Raw genomic sequence first — 18,468 nt, 5'->3', positions numbered from 1 at the left:
TTATGCATTGCAATCTCTGTACATCACAGCCACTGGCTTCCCACTGCTGTTCCAACTAGTCAATTTGCCATATCTCACTGCTTCAAAAAGTCTGACGGGAACTCGAGACATCGCAGGAGATTATTGATTCATTTATCATGTTTGCGTGATTGAATATTTGTGCAAAATGTACTTAAAAAAGTAGCAGCGTGAAACAAAGATGCGCTCTGGAAATGGACGTAATGACTAAACTCTGGGAGGCTGAACAAGGCTACAACATATCCTGTTTATCTATTTATACCAAGGAGATGTATTTCCTGACTTGTGTGTCTTAGTTCTTATCGCATAGCATGCATTTTTAAATCGCATAAACCCTGTATTTTCTCACACCCACACGCATACCTGGCCAAGAATGGGTTGCTTTGATGGACAGGGAGCATGGCAGCGATGGTCAGAGGCTGTGTGTCAGGGTAATTACAGAGCAGCCATGTTAGCAGGCCAGGGCTAGCCCCACAGGAACAGGAAACGGTATATCATAGGTAGGGTTTCACCTCAAAAGAAACCCCGCCTTTGTTTTGTTCACTGGAATGTTATGTGACAACATCCAAACGCCTAATTTTCTCCTACGACCCTTTTCAACTAAGACCCTGACCCTTTACGAAACAGGTGAAAGGCTTCTTCCGAGGTCATGCTAAAGTCGCAGTTTTCAATTTCAGATCACCCAAGCAGGGGTCAACTCCCTAACCGAGAAAGGGTCAATGACCAATCGAATAAAGAGCCAAAGGGCAGTTTATGTTCTCAGAGCAGAAGATTGTATCTATTATTTCCTTCCTGCTGTGCATCCTTCTCCTCTTCAACCACGATCTGTTATTCTGAATGACTCGTGAAGGCACTTTTTTGCAGTGTGATAACAATGCTAGGTTTCCACATGGCATCTGTGATGTCACATATAATCTGTATCCTTGTTTACATCCCGGGTGGAGGGCGAAATGAACAAGAAAAGACTTCCCAGCAGAGACCAGTTTTGTGTGGCTACCAAATTTTTAGACCGTGGCGCCTTTGGGGGAACACAAAGGCAGGACAATGACAGATGAGGATGCTTTTGGTCGGGGGAAAGGGAGAGAGAGAGAGAGAGAGAGAGAGAGAGAGAGAGAGAGAGAGAGAGAGAGAGAGAGAGAGATAAGGAAAAGAATGGGCGGGCAATGAAAGGAGAAAAGAGAGAAATTCCTGTACATGGGAAAACACCAACATATGGAGATCAATACAAATACACATAATTAAATCACATAAAATCAACAAAAGGGGGAATTAAAGGGAACAGACGGATGGAGATGAACATGCTGAGAGCCTGTGGCTTTCTGAAAACTTTCCCAGGCAGCAGAGCAGCTGCTAAGCTAAGCGGTTTCATGTTCCAGCCCCTTTCAGGGCTCAGAGCAGCAAAACTAATCGGAACAATTCCGAGCCTCTGTCCGTCAACATGGCCTATATAATTGTGTTTGTAATGTACATTACAATAATGAAAACAAACAGAGTCGTTACTTATACTTCACAAACTTTTCGCTACTGATGAGCTGAGTTTAACTTTCCCCTCATACATTTTTCTTTCTAAGCTTATCCAGAAATCCAACTATTTCACCAAATCTGTTATTTGCATTCAGGATTTCTAAGCCTTAAAGATTTTAGAGGGTAGGAAATTATTTCTAAGTTCCTGCTTTTAAATGCTCACTTTTGCTCACGACAAAGGGCAGGACTCAGGGTGAGTTTCTGAGTCCTAATGCCCCTTTACAGGCTAAATGAAATGTCTGCTTCAATCGCCCACTCCCTCAAGACTTCAGACCATTACTGCATGTTCCTGCAGATGCGATAACCCACTCCTGCTGCCTGCTCCTGAGAGCTGACCACTCCTGCCGGCAAAAACGTTTTTATATAAAATCTCTTAGGCCCGTCCCTCTGGGAAATAAAACACATTAGCACAAATTGGTTCTTTTAATGTCACTCTTATAGTTACTCACATTTAGAGAAAAAAGTAAGCCTTGCTGGCCGGCTTCAGTAGTGATGAAGTTCTTATTTACAAAATCACATTCATTAATATTACCTTTAAACATTTGTAGAGATAATAAGCCTGTATTAACCAAACATAAGATGACCTCAATTATAAGTCCTCCTGTGCAGCACCAGATTTTCTTAAAGAAGTCAAAACAAAATGTACTAAAAAATAAATCACATTTTTCCATGTCGCTATCTACAGTCCCACCACCTGTTTTCTGGTTTGGCTCTTCCACAGCAGAAAATTGGACTTGACATGGCAGGGGGAGCTCAAGTGGAACCAACAACATTAATTACAGTTCTGTCCCAGTAAGCCAACAGAGCCAGCATGTACAGCGATCTGGAACTAGTACATTTAAATGGTATGCAACCATTACTAATGTTATTAATTACACCTGTGCTTTTCCTGATATGACATGTCAAAATGTCTGCTATGGAGAAGGCCTACTGCCAAAGCTTTCAGCTGGCGGCTCAGAACTGGCCCCATGCCTTACTGCGGCAGGTTAATACTGTCTATCCAGACTGAGTCAATATAATCAGCTGATATCAATTTATCAGAGGTATATCTTTATGGCATATATAATAAAACAGTGTTGCCTTTACTCATTTTAATTAATCAAAAAACACTGACAGGTTTTTTTAGCTGTAAAATGTTGTGAAAGTTCCATTTTAAAATCTTTACTACCAGAATTTAAGGGATTATGGTTTTTTTATGTTTGGTTTATGTTAAAAGATATATAAAAAAGATGTTTCAAATAAATCTTGAACAACCATTTAATTAACTCCAGTATCAGTTCGGCTCTACTTTTGTCTTCATACTAGGAGTCTGGATATTTATCCTCTTTCTTGGAGCCTTTCCCACTGTCATTGTGTTTTTGTATCTTGGGCTAGCATGGGAGTATCTGGCTTCAATCTCTTTTTCAGAACGATAGTTACAAAAGAGGGAAAGATTGTATCTCTATTCAATAGGCTCAAAAGCTTAAGTAGTTTCCGGTACATCATGTGTTTTGGTCACATGGTTTACTGCAAGCCAAACGTTCTAGTCAAATAAGAGAAAGTATATCCATGACATTTGCAGCATGCAATTAGTATCCCCAAATAATTTATCAAGTAGATTCTGAACAATCATGATCTTCCTCCCAATGGCTCCCCTAAGGGTAAAATGCCATCTTTGCACAAAAAGTCATCTAATATGCATAATCTAATAAGCCGTTTGCAATGAAATGTGCTGAGCAAATGTTCCCAAGGGGATAAACTATTTCCTTGAGCCCCATTCTTATGACAAACGTTGCCTTTTAGCCACACTGCTGGTAAGCATGAACTGGTCAGTATCTTTGTAACGTGCAACACTTTTACTTGGTGTGCAAGGCAAAAAGAAAAACCTTACTTTGATGTTCACCATGCTTTACCACTGTCCGTGCAACATCCACTAAATAAAGGGATATTTAGATAGTAAGCTGACCATGCACCACCCCCCCTCCACTGCTGCTTTATTAGCAAACTGTTCATGTCCCTGCTCAGATTTAATGCAACCAATTAAACCCTGCTGTTGAGATGACTCCAACTCGTTGTTTATTCCCTGTGCATTAGTTAAAGAGCTAAGAGAGGCTCTCTAAAATGAAATTGGTCTCAGTTGGGTCGAGTCACATTTTCATTAAATTAAAGGAAGGAATTTAATGATACATACAACTGGATGAAACGCTTCTTTCTGTAGTGCCATCTATGTTTTTTATAGGAACTTTAAGGGAACCATTGTTTACGAACAAGCACCTACAGCGCCACACACTGCACATGTGTATGAGAAGCATTGCTCAGTCTCCCTTCTTGCGCTCTCCGTGGTGCTGAAAAGCTTCACTTGTGCAGAATAGCTGAGGCCTGTGTCCATTATGTTTGGGATATTCTGCCAAAAACAATGAAATGAGGCACAACTGCTTAGAGCCGCCGTCGCAAATTAATCCCACGTCTCAGATGAGCAACTTTGACAGCACCAAACTGTCTGACTATATGAAATAATCTATGCTGCTCCCCTGGACAACATCAAATGATCATCATTATCATATTATATAATTAATACATTGTTAACATAACATATTATATAATATAATATATATAATAATTATTGAACCAGAACCACACATTTCATAGAGACCATAAACTACCCAGAAGCACCCAGAGAGTGAATCTTGAAATCTTTCAAAATTATATTCATCTGCCTGTCCTTCAGAATCCATTGTGTTAACATTTTACACATTTAAAAGCTGAATGCCAACAATGTTGCAATCTAGTTTGAATTCTTCTGTTTCAATAACTACTAGGGAGCCACATTTTTGTAACTTGACCTCCACTAAAATGATATTACCACACAATTTACATTGTAGAGCAGGAAAATGGCACTGCAATTAAAGTTATGAAAAAGGAAAAGGAGGAATGTGTTAATTGGCAGCACTTCCAGGCATTATGCGTGTCCATCTGACAAGGCAGGAACAAAAAGGAGAGATCACATCTGGCTCTGAAGCCATAACAAGCGGTTTTCTCAAAAGATGCCAATCATAGAAATAACAACCGCACCCATTAGTTAGTTAATCAAATGATGCATACATTTCCTATCTCTGTGTGTGGGCCAGATTAAAATATCCACAGCAAAATGTCCCCCATCAGTAGGGATGACCTAATATACCAGATACCAGGTTGTGGCCAAAATTCTGAAAATACAATGGTACCTCTATTTACTACAATAGAGCATGTCACATGGTACCCAGTAGTACGTTTTGGGCTAAAGAGTAATATCTTAAGACCATTATTTTCTCTGATAATGCAACCAATCAGTGTCACATTTGGCAGGAGGTGAGGCAACTACTGGCAACACGGTCCTGTTTAACGTAGCTAACAGCTAACGTTGTGGGGCCAATGTGTAACATGTTGATGCTCGCAACCTCTATTCAGAAAAAAATCAGTATTGGGAAAGATTATTTTTAATGTTATCGTGAAGTCTTCAAACATAATGTTTGAAAATGTAGTTTTTGATGAGCAGTAAGTAGCCTACATTTTTTAACATTAATATTCTCAAAGCAGTATTCATATGTGGAAGTTAATGGGATTTATTGTTTTGTTTTTCAATTTAGATATCAAGATGTAGGGCTGCTCAATTAATCGTATTTTAATCGCAATTAAGATTTCGGCTTGCAACGATTATGAAAACAACATAATCAAAATAAAACGATTTTTTTTTTTTAAATTGGTTTTTCAGTTGAATTATATTTAAAGTTCAAGGTAATCAAGTGTTAAAAACATACTGTTCAATTTCTTTTTTCAATAAATGGATAATCGTTTTTAATAATCGTGATATCAATTATTGACACAAATAATCGAGATTATGATTTTTGCCATAATCGAGCAGCACTATCAAGATGTTTAATAAAAATGTCTGGTTTCATGACATACCTACCCAGGAGAAGCAGGGCAACTTAATGGTCTTCCAACTACTGACCAATCCTAGCGTTGCTTCCTCTCAATGGTATAGGCTGTTAGCCAGCAGCTCTTTTATCATCCATCTTTAATGAGGCATTCAGAAATGAACCCTACACTCTGTGCATCATCTGAACATGACGTCTACACATGCTGTCATGCAGGTCTCCACACAAGGCGCATCATCTTACAAAGCTCCTGTCACTCTGAAATTGCCTCACTTGGTTCATGTCTGGATACATTTCACAGCTTTCAGAGCAATCCCGGGTGAGACAGCACCTTCTGGGATTTCACTTTTGCACGCATCATACAAGGCTCTAATTGACAGCTGGGCTATTAATTCTGCTCATCCACTCTGGAAAATGTCAGAACAATTCAAGAGGTAAAACCATTGAGTAGCAGGCCCATTCATTGTAGCTAAACAGGGTTCAGCTTGTAGGCCGTCCCTCATTGTCAGCTGAACTAGTATTTTCCCATTAAAAACAATTGTATGAGTGTCTCACTTAACGAATGAGAAACGGACTGAAATGCTGCCTAATGGGCTGCAAACTTAGCATTGTAACATGGTGGCAATGAAGGCACATTGCTGGCATGCAGAGAGAAACCTGAGCCCGCTGTTAGCCTGCTAGGAGAATAACAATCAGCATATTAGTAAAGCCCCCTTTGAGGTTAATTGAGACAGGTTGCTGAGGGCAGTTGCTGTGGTGGTGCCGTGTAATATTAACACTTTCCTATCCGTCTCTGAGAGTTCATAGTTCACCCAAAGGGCTGGCCTAACAGAGACATTTCTGTTGCTAAGAGAGCGTGCTGAAACTCTATATAGGAAGCAGAGACACCGCCTGTTGAGAACTTTGAAGGTCACTGCCTTGTCCTCTACACACTCTCTCACTCTGTGTCTCCATCTCGCTCTGTGTGCAGCAGTGCACACACAGCTCAAAGCAACAATTATAACGTTAACCATGTTTTGATGTCCACAAATCAGAGCTCCACTGCCTTCCCTGATTTCTGATGGTTGGTGGTGGGCTGAGGGGAGGAAAGCAAAGATGAGGGAGAGAATAGGAGATGGCTGGCTCTGCCTGATAATCCACACCAGAAAGAACTAGTCCCTCCCAGGGCTGTGCACGTGCTGGCCCCGTCTGATCGCTGTGCTTCCCTCGCAATGGAATAGAAGGTTTGGAAATATCTAGTACTTTAACACTTTGGTATGGAAAACCTAAAGACAATCTCTTTATTTTGGAATAATTATACTATTTTGTAGAAAATGAGCAGCAATAATTAGTCAACAACAGTGGCGAACCGTGTCTATCACAACTGGACCTTCTGTAGACACACACACCCCCCCCCCGGCGTTATAATGTCCGTCTTTTCACTGAATTGTCGTCTTGAAAAAGGGTACTCACAACAATTCCGCAACAACTTCATCTTCACCTGTTGCACTTGTCATTTCAACGTTAAAACAATAAAACGGCATGAATTGCTTCGTCGCATTCATCTAGATCCTCAGTCTCGAGCCAGTTAACTAGCGGGCCTTAGAATACCCTGGAACCGAGGGAAACCCTGAAAGAATACGCCCATTGGCTACAAATCAATATATGATTGGTTGATCAAACTGTCAGTCCAAATGTACGCTCTCATTCAGTGCAACGGCCAGGGCATTCTATCAAGGATATAGAATACCCAGAGACCCAGAACAAGATCTGATTGGTTGCTTTCTTTTCTAACACAAAACCACTGAAATGCGTAGTGCCTGGACCGAGAAGTACAAACAAATCAACATAGCACTGTAATATTACAGATCAACAACACAGATACCATTCTCATTTATTCATTTTATATACATTTTATTTATATAATTAAATCGATTTTTTGTTTGTTTTATCTGAGTGATCCAGGGTATTCTCTGAATACCTTGAAGGCCCTGACGGTTCGACACTGGTCAACAAAGTAATTTGTCAAAAGTCAGTTTGGACCTTTCTTGCTTTCCTCTATTTTATATAATATTAAACTGAACATCTTTGGGATTTGGACAGACAAAACAGGATATTTAAAAGGCATCAGCTCGAGCTTTGAGAAATTAGGATGGACATTTCTCACAATTTTTTTTATAGACCACAAATGATTAATCAATCAAATAATTGTTGGTTTGAGCACTTCTAAAACATTGTAAGAGAGTCAAAGTTGTACAAGATTAACAATTTCAGTGCATGTAAACTGTAAGAAATATTTAAAAAAGTCAGTCGGATAAGAATACTTTGTACATCACACAACAAAAAACTACAGAATTAAGGAAGCATAGGCTGGTATGAAGACGCAATAGACAATATGTGCACTACAGACTGTTATGCAGTGATACCATTGCTGTGCTATCCTTCTTAAAATAAAGTTCAAAACAAACAAACTAAGACATATCAATGCGTGATTATCAACACCTTTAAAATACCATATTAACTCTTCTCTCTAACTTGATGTAGCTGAAATAAAATGAAAGTGTCGGTAGAGCGAGCACCCAAGCTTCACATCACACTCATCACACACATCCTCTGATGTTAAGCAGTTTAAGGACAACAACAGCTGAGGAAGAAATCTGGTAGAATAGAAATCATAAGCCATGATCCTGCTGGCTAGCAAGCGGCCTAGCTATCTCCCTCCTGCAGGCCTCCCATGCCAGCTTAGCCTAGCCGCTCTCAACCAGCAGATCTATATGCAAATGGTTTTCCACTGCCAGTTTGACTATGCAAGGGTCAGGTAGCTTAGATCCTCACACACATTTCACATGATAGGAATGCCAGTCTAGCACTCTTCCCCCATGTGGAGCCAGGTATATGCTTCCCCTTTAACCTTTAACCTCTGAATAGTTCCTGGGGCGTGGAAGTCCTTTTAATAGTCCGGTGACTGGCCAAAGAAGACATAACAGCATGACAGCAGGGCAGCACGGTTTGGGTACAGGGGGGGTTGACCTCTGTGTCTGCCTCATGATATACATAGTCTGGCTTGATATATAGCCTCTTCTTGTCTGTGGATTACAATACATCAGCATGGCACACTACAGTTGTCCCTAGATGGCCATCAAATCAGGCCCAGAGAATTAGGGATTAGAGCTGTGGAAAGGGGGGAACTCCACTAGGGAATATCTCATGAGTCACACATTCCTTATTAGAGGAGTATGAGAAAAGAAAGTTAATCAGCGATTCTACGGTAGATAAAGCAACTTTGTTCAAACTTACAGTGAATCAAATGTGTGTTGCTACCGTTTCCTATCATTGTTAAAAGAAGTCTTTGAATTTCGGACCCATGTTCGATAGGATAAAAGCATTTCAATATGTCGCCGTCATTCAAACAATGTGCCCATAAATAAAAAGAATAATGAAAAAACTAATGATAGTGAAAATATCCTAAGTTGTGGTGTGATAAGGGGGGGCTGGGGACAGGCATGTGGTGGAAACTGGTCACGCTTTGCCCTGGGACAGCTGTGAGGCTTGCTCACTCCTCGCAAGTGTCAACAACACATGACAAGACACATGTAACTCAACCACTGGCCACAAGAACATAGTTGGCCCCCTTTGTGCTGTACACATTCCTGGGATGACAGGGGGAAAAAACAAAGAAGCGCACATAAATACAGCCGTTTGAAACACAAGTCTTTATCAAGTGTTTTGTGCCATCCAGTAAATACTGATTTTGTCATGTGTTTTTTTTTTTTTCTTCGATTAGCTATGGGTTTTAATAAGCTAGTGCGGGTCGAGCTGGGCCAAGTAAGGCTGGGGGTAGTGAGAGCGACAGCTGATGTTGGGGTGTGTGCTCTATGCTGTTCTGGCGAAATACAGCTGGTCTGTTGCCAAGCAAAAAGGAATACACGGGCTCACAACAGTTCCTCTCTGCAGGCACCTCCGCAATCCTCTCCACTTAAAGGTAATCGCAGGTCCCAGCATACCTCACTCACTCTGCCCTGCATTTGGCTTTTCCTTGTCACATAGATTGACACAAATTCAGACTGAGCCTCATGGAAGCACTCAGGTGGGCTTTAAAACTCATGTTTGATTAATTGCTTTGCACTAAAAGCCAAGCTGTCGTGCATAAAAATCAATCTTCAATTATGGAAATGCTTTGCGATGATTTAAAATTCACCAAGGCTGTCATATCTCATTAGAGCGCTGATCATACGATGGATTTCACTTTGTGGTTTAAACCTCTCAACCTTTAAACTTTAAGCTATGAAGTGTTAAGTAATAATAGGTGTGCTTTATCTCGCACCCTCTAACTGCAGAATGGTAAGGGTCAGAGAAAATGGAGCCTAATGTGCCCTCATCCCAACTCCGCATTAGTCTCATCACAGGAGCAGAGTCCTCAGTGAGGGGAACCACGGCACAGCACATCAAACTCTCATTAGACAGGATGAAACTTTAATGATCCCATGATTGCCATGGGGACACTGGGCTGGTTCAGCAGCAAGCAAACATGAGATACAACACAAACTAAATGTAAATGATCGTGGATAAAAGAGAAAAAATAGTGGTTGCAATATTTATATGTGTTAAATAGACTTGTTTAGGCCAACATGCCAACACATTATAGTTTGAACAGTAAGACTGTTGCAGAGGAGGGAGCAATGAGAGATTGTAGAGGCGGAGCAGCTTCTGCAGCTCCATCAGCCCTCTTGTTGAGCCGTTTGGACAGAAACAATTGGACAATCCTGACGGCTGTTGGCGCCAAAGTGCACATAAAACACTCCATGTTGCACCTTCGGGGGGTGAGGGGGAGGCTGTTGTTCCGAGGTGAAGTGGGAGGTGATTTTGGTAGGCCTCATTTATATCTCACTACAACACAGTGTAGTTTAGTGTTTGGAATGAAATACATGACAGTCCACTCAACTTCGCCCTGTACACTGTCTTTGTATTGTCAGAGCAGTTTCAGAAGACGTCAACTATAACTACTATAGTGCCGTTTCAGAGCAAACCTTCTCCCAGCTTATGACAGGAGTCAGTAAGTCCTCCTTCACAAGTCCACTACCAGCTCATCTTTTAATGATGCAGAGCTGCTGACTCGATTACACCTCAACGTGAGGCTGTATTTTTAAAACCAGATGTTCTCTTGTGTAAAGAACTGCAAACTAGTTGCCCAATTAACTTGTTCACAAAGCAACACAAATATCTGCCAATGTTTTTCAAAATGTACTGTTCTGAAAAATAGAAAGACGTGTAAATGCAATTCCATTATTTGTCTAACCAACAGTCAAAACCAGAGAAATATAAGATATCACACAAAAGAGAGATTGAGAAGATTTAACCAGAGTGTGATTGACATTTTTGTAACTTAATTGTTACTTCAAATAAGAATAGTTACCTATGATTTTTCAGTATAGATTTTTTATTTATTGACAATTTGTTTCATCCCTAACAAAATGACCGTTAGAAATAACAAAAATGTCATCCTGACGCACTTCAAACTTATATAAACCGAAAAAAGGTAGCCGAAATAAACAAATATTGTTTTTTTATATAATGATCAGATTTACCGTGTTATTTTCTTAAAGGTCCCATGTCAGGCCTTTCCGGATATTACCCGTCCCCTTGTGTGTTATGAAGGTTTTTCTGCATGTAAACGGTCTGCAGAGTCACAAACCCTCAAAGTACACCCTGTAGCGAGTAAAACTCTAACACCGAAAATACCTGTCTGTACTGCCCCAGAACACCTCGTTGGAGATTTCTCTTTTTCTTCCTGGGTATAGTGACGTGCCCATACCCAAATGGAGTGAGTTTGGAAAATTGCACAATATAAATCTATTTTAGTAGACCTCAACAATGGAATTAAGATCAGTAGAAATGGCCATAACATGGGACCTTTAAGCAATATTAATTCCAGTATGCTAATTTAAAGATAGTGGGCTGTTGGCTGTGAGATTTCATTGTTTGTTGTAGATATACAAACATGTATTCTAAACTGCAAAATGAGTGGGTTTAGTTTTACATGACGCTCATGCTTTCAGTAGTTTGAATAATTTGGTTCTTCCATAAACACATAACAGTTCATTTGAATAATTTTAGAAATGTCCAATGTTTTAATAAAGCCATTTTCTCCACAGTATGATGTTGACAATCATATTTGAATAGAGATTAGTGCCACAAACGCACAGCCTCTTTACTCCTCCTCCCCACGCATCCCAAATAACAGAGGCATCATATAAGAAATCCTGGAGGTGGAATGACGCAGAGCAGATAACTAGACCATTAGATAACCATACAGCAGAGGAACAGCATAGCACAGAAAACAGCATACAAACTCTACACATTCAAAAAGACAAGACCATAGGGAAGAGATAATAGAGCAGGTTTATATGCCAACAAGACTAACATGCAATATAGCAGGGGTTCTCTCCACTTCAGCACTGAGCGGTTTTGCTTCCATTTCTTTCAGTCAGGCATACACATTAGCTTTGTCTAGAGTGAGACTTTCCCTCAGTAGGAAACCCCTTATGTGTGATATAACAAATATCATGCAGACAGCCGGAGAGCTGGTGTTTGCAGAGGGATGCACCGTAGGGAAAATCAAATTACAAATATGGTTGATATGTGGTTTTAAAATGCCATCTGAGCACCCAGCAGATAAATGAAGCCATAAATGTTGCCATTACTGGCACAGGGTTAGAAAAATCAATATGGGTTTGTTTTAAGTTGCCTTTTTAGTCCAGGGAGATGGCACCATACCGATAAAACCTTGTTTTGTTGTCTGCCGTATTGCCCTGTCCTGTTTTAGGAAGATAGAATTAAAAAGGTGATCCTTGGGCTTTCTGGCTTCACAGTGATAAAACCTTACAGGTCACCATTAGACTGCTGTCTGTGAACTGTCCAGATACCAAAGAATCAGAACGTTGCACAGCACATTTAATTTTGCTGCATTTAACTTATCTATTTCCTTATTCCCTTATGACCCATGACCTCTACCTTACAATCCTGACAGAGAAGAGGGCCATTTAGACGAATAAGGACACAGCTGTGTGTCAATGGCAGAGTACAGGAGGACACTTTGCAATGCAACACCCCTCAAACCCTTCATCACCCTGACACCCACTGATTCCACTTCCTCTTGTATCACTCTCAGAATTTTCACCTCTATTTCCTTGCCTCCGATTCCAGGTTCTCGGTATTGGAGAGAAAGCCGACAACCCCCCCCCCCTACAGCCAAATATGCATCCTGTTTCTGACACATGCCAACTTAGCCGGCCGCACCAGTCAGCTGAACACAGATCCCGTTTCCCCCTTCTTAATACTCCTAACAAGCCTTCTCCCTCTGCAGCCAAGTGTCAAGCCTTCCAAAGTCACCTAACGGGACAGCTCTGCCTCCCTCACACAGTCACACAGAAACATGCTTTCCTTTTTACCGTTTCAATTTTTTTTTTTAACAAGAGATGAGATGCAACTGGATACTCACCAGCAGTCACAAGATGGATACCTCATTATATTTGCACGGTTTACTTTCATGGCTTTCCTAGCAAGATGGTAGCAAGTATGAAGGATGACATATGGTTTCTGTGCCATTTCCGATTCTGGGATCCATGAGCGTAACAAAATGATTGGAGGCAGACAGCCAAGTAATAGCCTAAATAGCATAGTGTGCACAATTATCCCTCACTGTCAATAAGAGAGGTTTAGATTGGAACATTTCTTGTAAGCAGACTTGAAAATAGCCTGAATCACCAGAGGCTTGATAGTATTTTAACTCTGATATCATGTAAACGTATACTTTCATAATGCAGTCAATACGCTGGCTGGACTATTCAATGTGTTGTATATTGGTGAGACTGGGAGTTATAAATCAAGTCAATATCATTGGCAACATTAACATTACTGACAATATCAATTTATGTGGCAAAAATGGAAAAAAACATTGCAATGGAAATCAGATTGAAGTTCAATTCTTCACAAACGTAAAACAAAACCGTCACTATTATTTTGTAAAATGTAAAGACGCACTAAAAAAAAACAAAAAAACACAGAGAATTGCATCTTACACTGTCGAGGCAATAGAGGTTATTTTCTGCTGCTGTGCCAGTTAGGGATGATGACTCTTTGCCCTGTCTCCCACCTGTCATAATACCAAACAGAAAAGGGCCAAGGCCACCAAAAGGACACGGCAAAAGAGCAGCAGGAGGGACACAGCTCATCCATTTGAATTGGACACAACCCAAACATATCAAGGACGCGGATCGAGCTCTTTTCCTTCCATCAGGCACATCCTCTTTTCCAACTCTTTGTACTCAAAGTTAAGACAGACAGCACTTGCAATCAGCTAATTATATTACATTACATTACATGTCACTTGTTAGACTTACATACTCAATACTGTGGGCAATCCCCACAGGAGCAATTTGGGGTGAAGTGTCTTGCCCAGGGAAACAACGACAGTGGGGTTTGAACCTGTGCTCCCTTGATCCCAACACCAACGCCCTACCCACTGCGCTACACGCCCCCTATATTCATAATAATGATCTAAATATTATTAATTCCAAGTAAGAAAAATACGTTTTAGGCCATGTTTTGCACACTGGGAAACATTACCTTTCCAATGCCCCTCTGTTCAGTTTTGAACCATGCACAAGTGTGAGTCATACGAAGCAGGCTTTGATAAACATGTGAATCAGCCATGATTCATCGTAAAAGCAGTCCACCCCAAGCTAAATAATTGACAGTCACAATCTTAACAATTTTAAATCCTACTTCTATATCAGTACTGCAAACATGCTATTTTCATCATTCCACAAAGCATTTCATTTGCAGAAAAAAAAAACATTCCAGTAAACACAGAGTGTAAAAAATTAAGAATCAAATTGGAGAAATCTATTTTTTAATACTTCATTTTGCAGAGTTGTACTATGAAAGGGACCTAGGTGTTTTAAGTCTGTATGAGGAGTCCAATTGGGCTTCATTAGGACTCACTGGAAGAATGTGCAGGATCATATGTTGAGTTACATGAAACTTGTGTATGGCCCCCTGTGACGTGTATTTGCACCCTACAAGTCAAGAGCTGGTGTATTATTATAAGGATGTTCAAGCAAAATCAAACGAAGGAACTGCTCTCATCTGATCCCACCCATATCTGGCAGGCAACACCACCCCCATCGTTCAAGACTGGGAGTTGGTCAACACAGCCAAAGGATAATAACAATCTTCAAGAGATGTATTCATTATAAAAGGCACTGCAACTGGCACTTGATATCTGTTTGGTGGGTGCGAGTGAGGAGGAGGAGGAAGCCATCAAACTAGCTCAGTGGCATGTCACTTGCACGATGAAGGCCATACAGAAGAACAACTCATGCCTGTTACACAAACATACAATATGTGCATCAATAGCTGTATATGTGGCGTATACATAGATTGTACATCTACTAATTGATTGTGGACAAACATACCTTCGGTTTGACGTTGCAGTGGCAACAAACCGTCCACATATATTGCATTGTCCTCCACAGCAGGATGATGAAGAGACCCCCAAAAAATGTCACCATGGAGGAGGCGAGGAATGCCCACCACATACGCTGCCCATTATTGTCGCAGGGCACCTCAGACGAGAACGGTATGACAACGTCTTCCATCTTGGATATTAAGATTGAAGAGTACTGATTTATATTATTATTGATATTGCTTGTCCTCATAGAGCTTTCACTTCCATGGGGAACGGAGCCACCTGCCTCAGCTAGCATTTAGGAGCCTTGGAGAGCCTGTGCCAGCGTCCCCAGCCCCACTCACCAGCCATATTGTTTGAAAAAAAAAATCCCCCTCTTCCCTGTAGAATATGAGAATTTTAGCAGCCTATGAATTGTTTATTCGTAACAGCGTGAGACACCCCACACGCGAACCTATCAAAAAAAGTGGGTCGGTGGCCCTTGGAGAGAGGCATTTAAATCCGCAATATTGACGAATGTGAACCGCTTCTTAATCAGAGGGGTTTTCTGGCTCTTTCACGCCAAAAGCCATGGCGAAGGCGGCGTCGTGTCCAGCCGTCGAGGCTGCCAATGCTTTTGTCGGGTAATGGTAAACACAGCGACAGTGAAAATGTTAGCAGCCTGTTCTCGGCGAGGCGACCTCTCTAGCCGTCTTCCATTCAGGGATTCTGTCGATCAGCAGGCGGAGGATTCGATCGATCGATTTCACTTTCTAGCGCCAGTCGACTGTTAAAAAACACAAAGCGAGAGATTGCTTGAATCTACGGTCGGTGAGTGGGCTCGGCAGCGTTGAAGACTACATAATCTTGCGGGTGTTTTCGTTGTCAGTTGTGCGTAAAAGGACAATCGCTCGGTTGGATGTCACTGTCTCCATTGGATCCCCTGCAGACCTGGCACGGAGCGGCCAGTTGAGAGCGCCTGTCAGATCCTCTCCAGAGGAGAGAGCGGGGAGATTTACAGGTAGGAGGCGGAGCGAGCGCTAATAATAAAGATGGACAGAGGGCAGTAATAAAGCGACGATGTTTATTCCCAGTGCCGACCGGGGTCTGTGCAATGCTGGGGTGTATGGAAGAGACCAGGCAACAGTTGAGCCTCTGCGTCTCTGATGCGCGTCAATGACGCACGTCGCAAAAAAACGAGGAGGCTTTAAAAAGCAAGCTATATCGATCACTGATAAATTCAAGAGTTATAGATGATATAAAATCTACAGGAAATGACGAGTCCCCATAGGAATTGTCGTGGTGAGAGTGGATATAAAACGACGGTAAAGTGAGGTTACTTATCTTTGACTACAACATGGATGTTATTGGACTGACTTTTCATTAAAAATAGTGCTCCCCCTTTTCAATTGCCGAGTCTGTGGCTTGTCATCCATGCAAAATGGGCGTAACTGTTTTCATTTTGAGAAAAGAAGTTGATAAAATGCCTCACACTCACACACACAAACATGCAGGCACAGGGAGTGTTATGAATGTCCTTACCGGTCAATTACTGTAATATGCTTACACTTTTAGCACACATATTAGGTCAAAAACAGGTGTGGATTGGTGATGACGGAGAGGCATGACTACAAGTAGTTTATGGCTACACACAGATGCCCCTTAAGTAGTCAGCCACACCAATGGAAATGGGGAAACAGCTGGCATGGAGGCCCTGAATAACCAGTGACCCCTGTGCACCAGAGCAGCCAGGTGCACACAGCCACCTGTGTCCCAAGGCTCCAGACCTCTTGGTGATTAAAAAAACCCACTAATCCTTGAGTTCTTCAATTGAGTGACAGTGATATTAAAGGCTACTAGCCCTTCTGCAGTAGGCTATGTATGACTTGATGTGGATGCAACATGATAACAAATATCAACAATAATATATCTATATAATATTTAAGACGTTTGAAATTATGAGACCTCTCAAGCACAGGTCATTTGAAAAGTAAACATGCCTGAAATGTGAAGATATGTGATGTGTGTTCTCGGAGGATTATTTATTGTGTAAGGAATGAAGCAAGTTTCACATCATTGAAATTATTGCAGATTATTTCCCTTTTATTTCCTTCACATCATCAAGATTTTTAAGAATGAACCTGCAGCAAATCACCAAGATACAAATCTGACAGTTAAAACTATTTTTTCAAGTATAACATATAGCTATAGTAAGATATTTATTGAAATGTACTTGATTTATGGGTAGAGGCATCAGTGAACAGCAGTTGAACAGCTAGTCTCAGGCAGCCAAGTATTAGGATGGCCTTGAAGAGCAGCTCTGAGGTTGTCCTCCTGCTGGTCACATGGTGAACTGTCACATTTTAGGAACATGGTGCTTCTACAGCAGCATAATGAGATATTGCACCATCATTTGTTTTCCTCAAAACAGTGCAACATTTAAAAAAAGGAATAACATTATTCCTAGAACTTGGGCAGCTACATTTTAAAAGCGGGAATTTCCCATACCTCATGACAATGAATGTTTTATTAATGCTCATCTTTATCAAGATAACAAGCGAGATGTTATATCACATAAAGGTTGGATTAAAAAAGATCTTCTCTTGAGAACAGTAACATTTATGGTGAATCACACAGATTTATAAATATAATTGCAAATAAATATGCTGTACATTATCTGATAAATGTACAACTACAAGAAGGGAAAACAAAAGGGAATTTTACTCCATGCTCTGTGTGCAATCCATCAAAGTTCCGAGCAACAAAACACCACCAGAACAGTTTACAGAAAGTAAAAGCATCAGCAGCACATGCAACATACTGTACATTCAGTGTCCTAATAAATCTTGCTGGCATTTATTGCCAACCGTGGAAGAAGGGACTTGAATTGATCACCCCCAACGAAAGGCCAGCTGTTGGACGAGTAGTCCCTATAGGACAGCAGAACATTAACCAGAGGGTGTCAGTGCTGACAGATGAAGATATTAACACGAGAGCAGTCAGGTGGTAATCCTGCAGGACATTTGGAGATGCTGGAGTTAACGTGCTGGAGAACAAGCAGAAGGCCAAACCGGCCAAATCCATCCCTCCATGCACCGTGATGGGAAAGGCCATGTGGCTTGCCAGACTGGACTACAAAGATCCCTCACTGTGAGACTTCTCAAGTTCAGTTGATCTGTCAGCAGCTGTCCTGAAACAGACACCTCAGCAGGAAAGCTGGAGACCCTACCCTTTTCTAAAACAGGCGAGAGGGTACTTGGAGGACGTTAAGAATTGGGACACAAGACAGCAGACCTGAACATACACAATTCAGACGTAGTGTGATGTAATCAGTGACCAAAACCTCAAGTGAACATCCCTGACCTTTTCACCAACGAACAGTTATCAGGCCTGAGGTTTCTTTAGGCATGAGCCACTAATGGATGTTTTGAAGACACTGGGTCCTCTCGTGCCCCGATGAGGCCGACAGGCAGCTGGAGGGTAGTCATCCACTCTGACATCATGTGCTTTAGGACCTTGTGACCAGTGATGCGGTGCTCAGAGGAAACAACCTCAAGCTAAAGGCACCCAATCAACCAGCAAGATGGAGTGTAGCTACAGGCT

The 18,468-nt window shown here is 41.3% G+C and overlaps 1 protein-coding gene across 18 annotated transcripts in view; it reads right to left on the bottom strand.

Moving 5' to 3' along the window:
• LOC307043675 (calcium-activated potassium channel subunit alpha-1a) overlaps positions 1-16,196 on the bottom strand; it is a 136,464-nt gene extending 120,268 nt beyond the window's left edge. For 3 of the 18 annotated variants that reach the window (XM_079688324.1, XM_079688337.1, XM_079688335.1), the window contains exon 1: positions 14,894-16,195. In XM_079688324.1, the coding sequence (XP_079544450.1) occupies positions 14,894-15,184 (291 nt within the window). In that variant the 5' untranslated portion in view covers positions 15,185-16,195. Of the gene's footprint in view, positions 1-14,893 lie in introns of all 18 variants that reach the window. The other 15 variants (XM_079688339.1, XM_079688340.1, XM_079688341.1 and 12 more) reach the window with 13 other exon arrangements.
• Between the last annotated feature and the right edge of the window lie 2,272 nt (positions 16,197-18,468).

Source organism: Notothenia rossii (genome assembly GCF_949606895.1).
Source record: "Notothenia rossii genome assembly, chromosome: 6".
NCBI lineage: Eukaryota > Metazoa > Chordata > Actinopteri > Perciformes > Nototheniidae > Notothenia > Notothenia rossii.
Note: the sequence above shows the minus strand (reverse complement) of the source record. Positions and strands in the feature narration are given on the sequence as shown.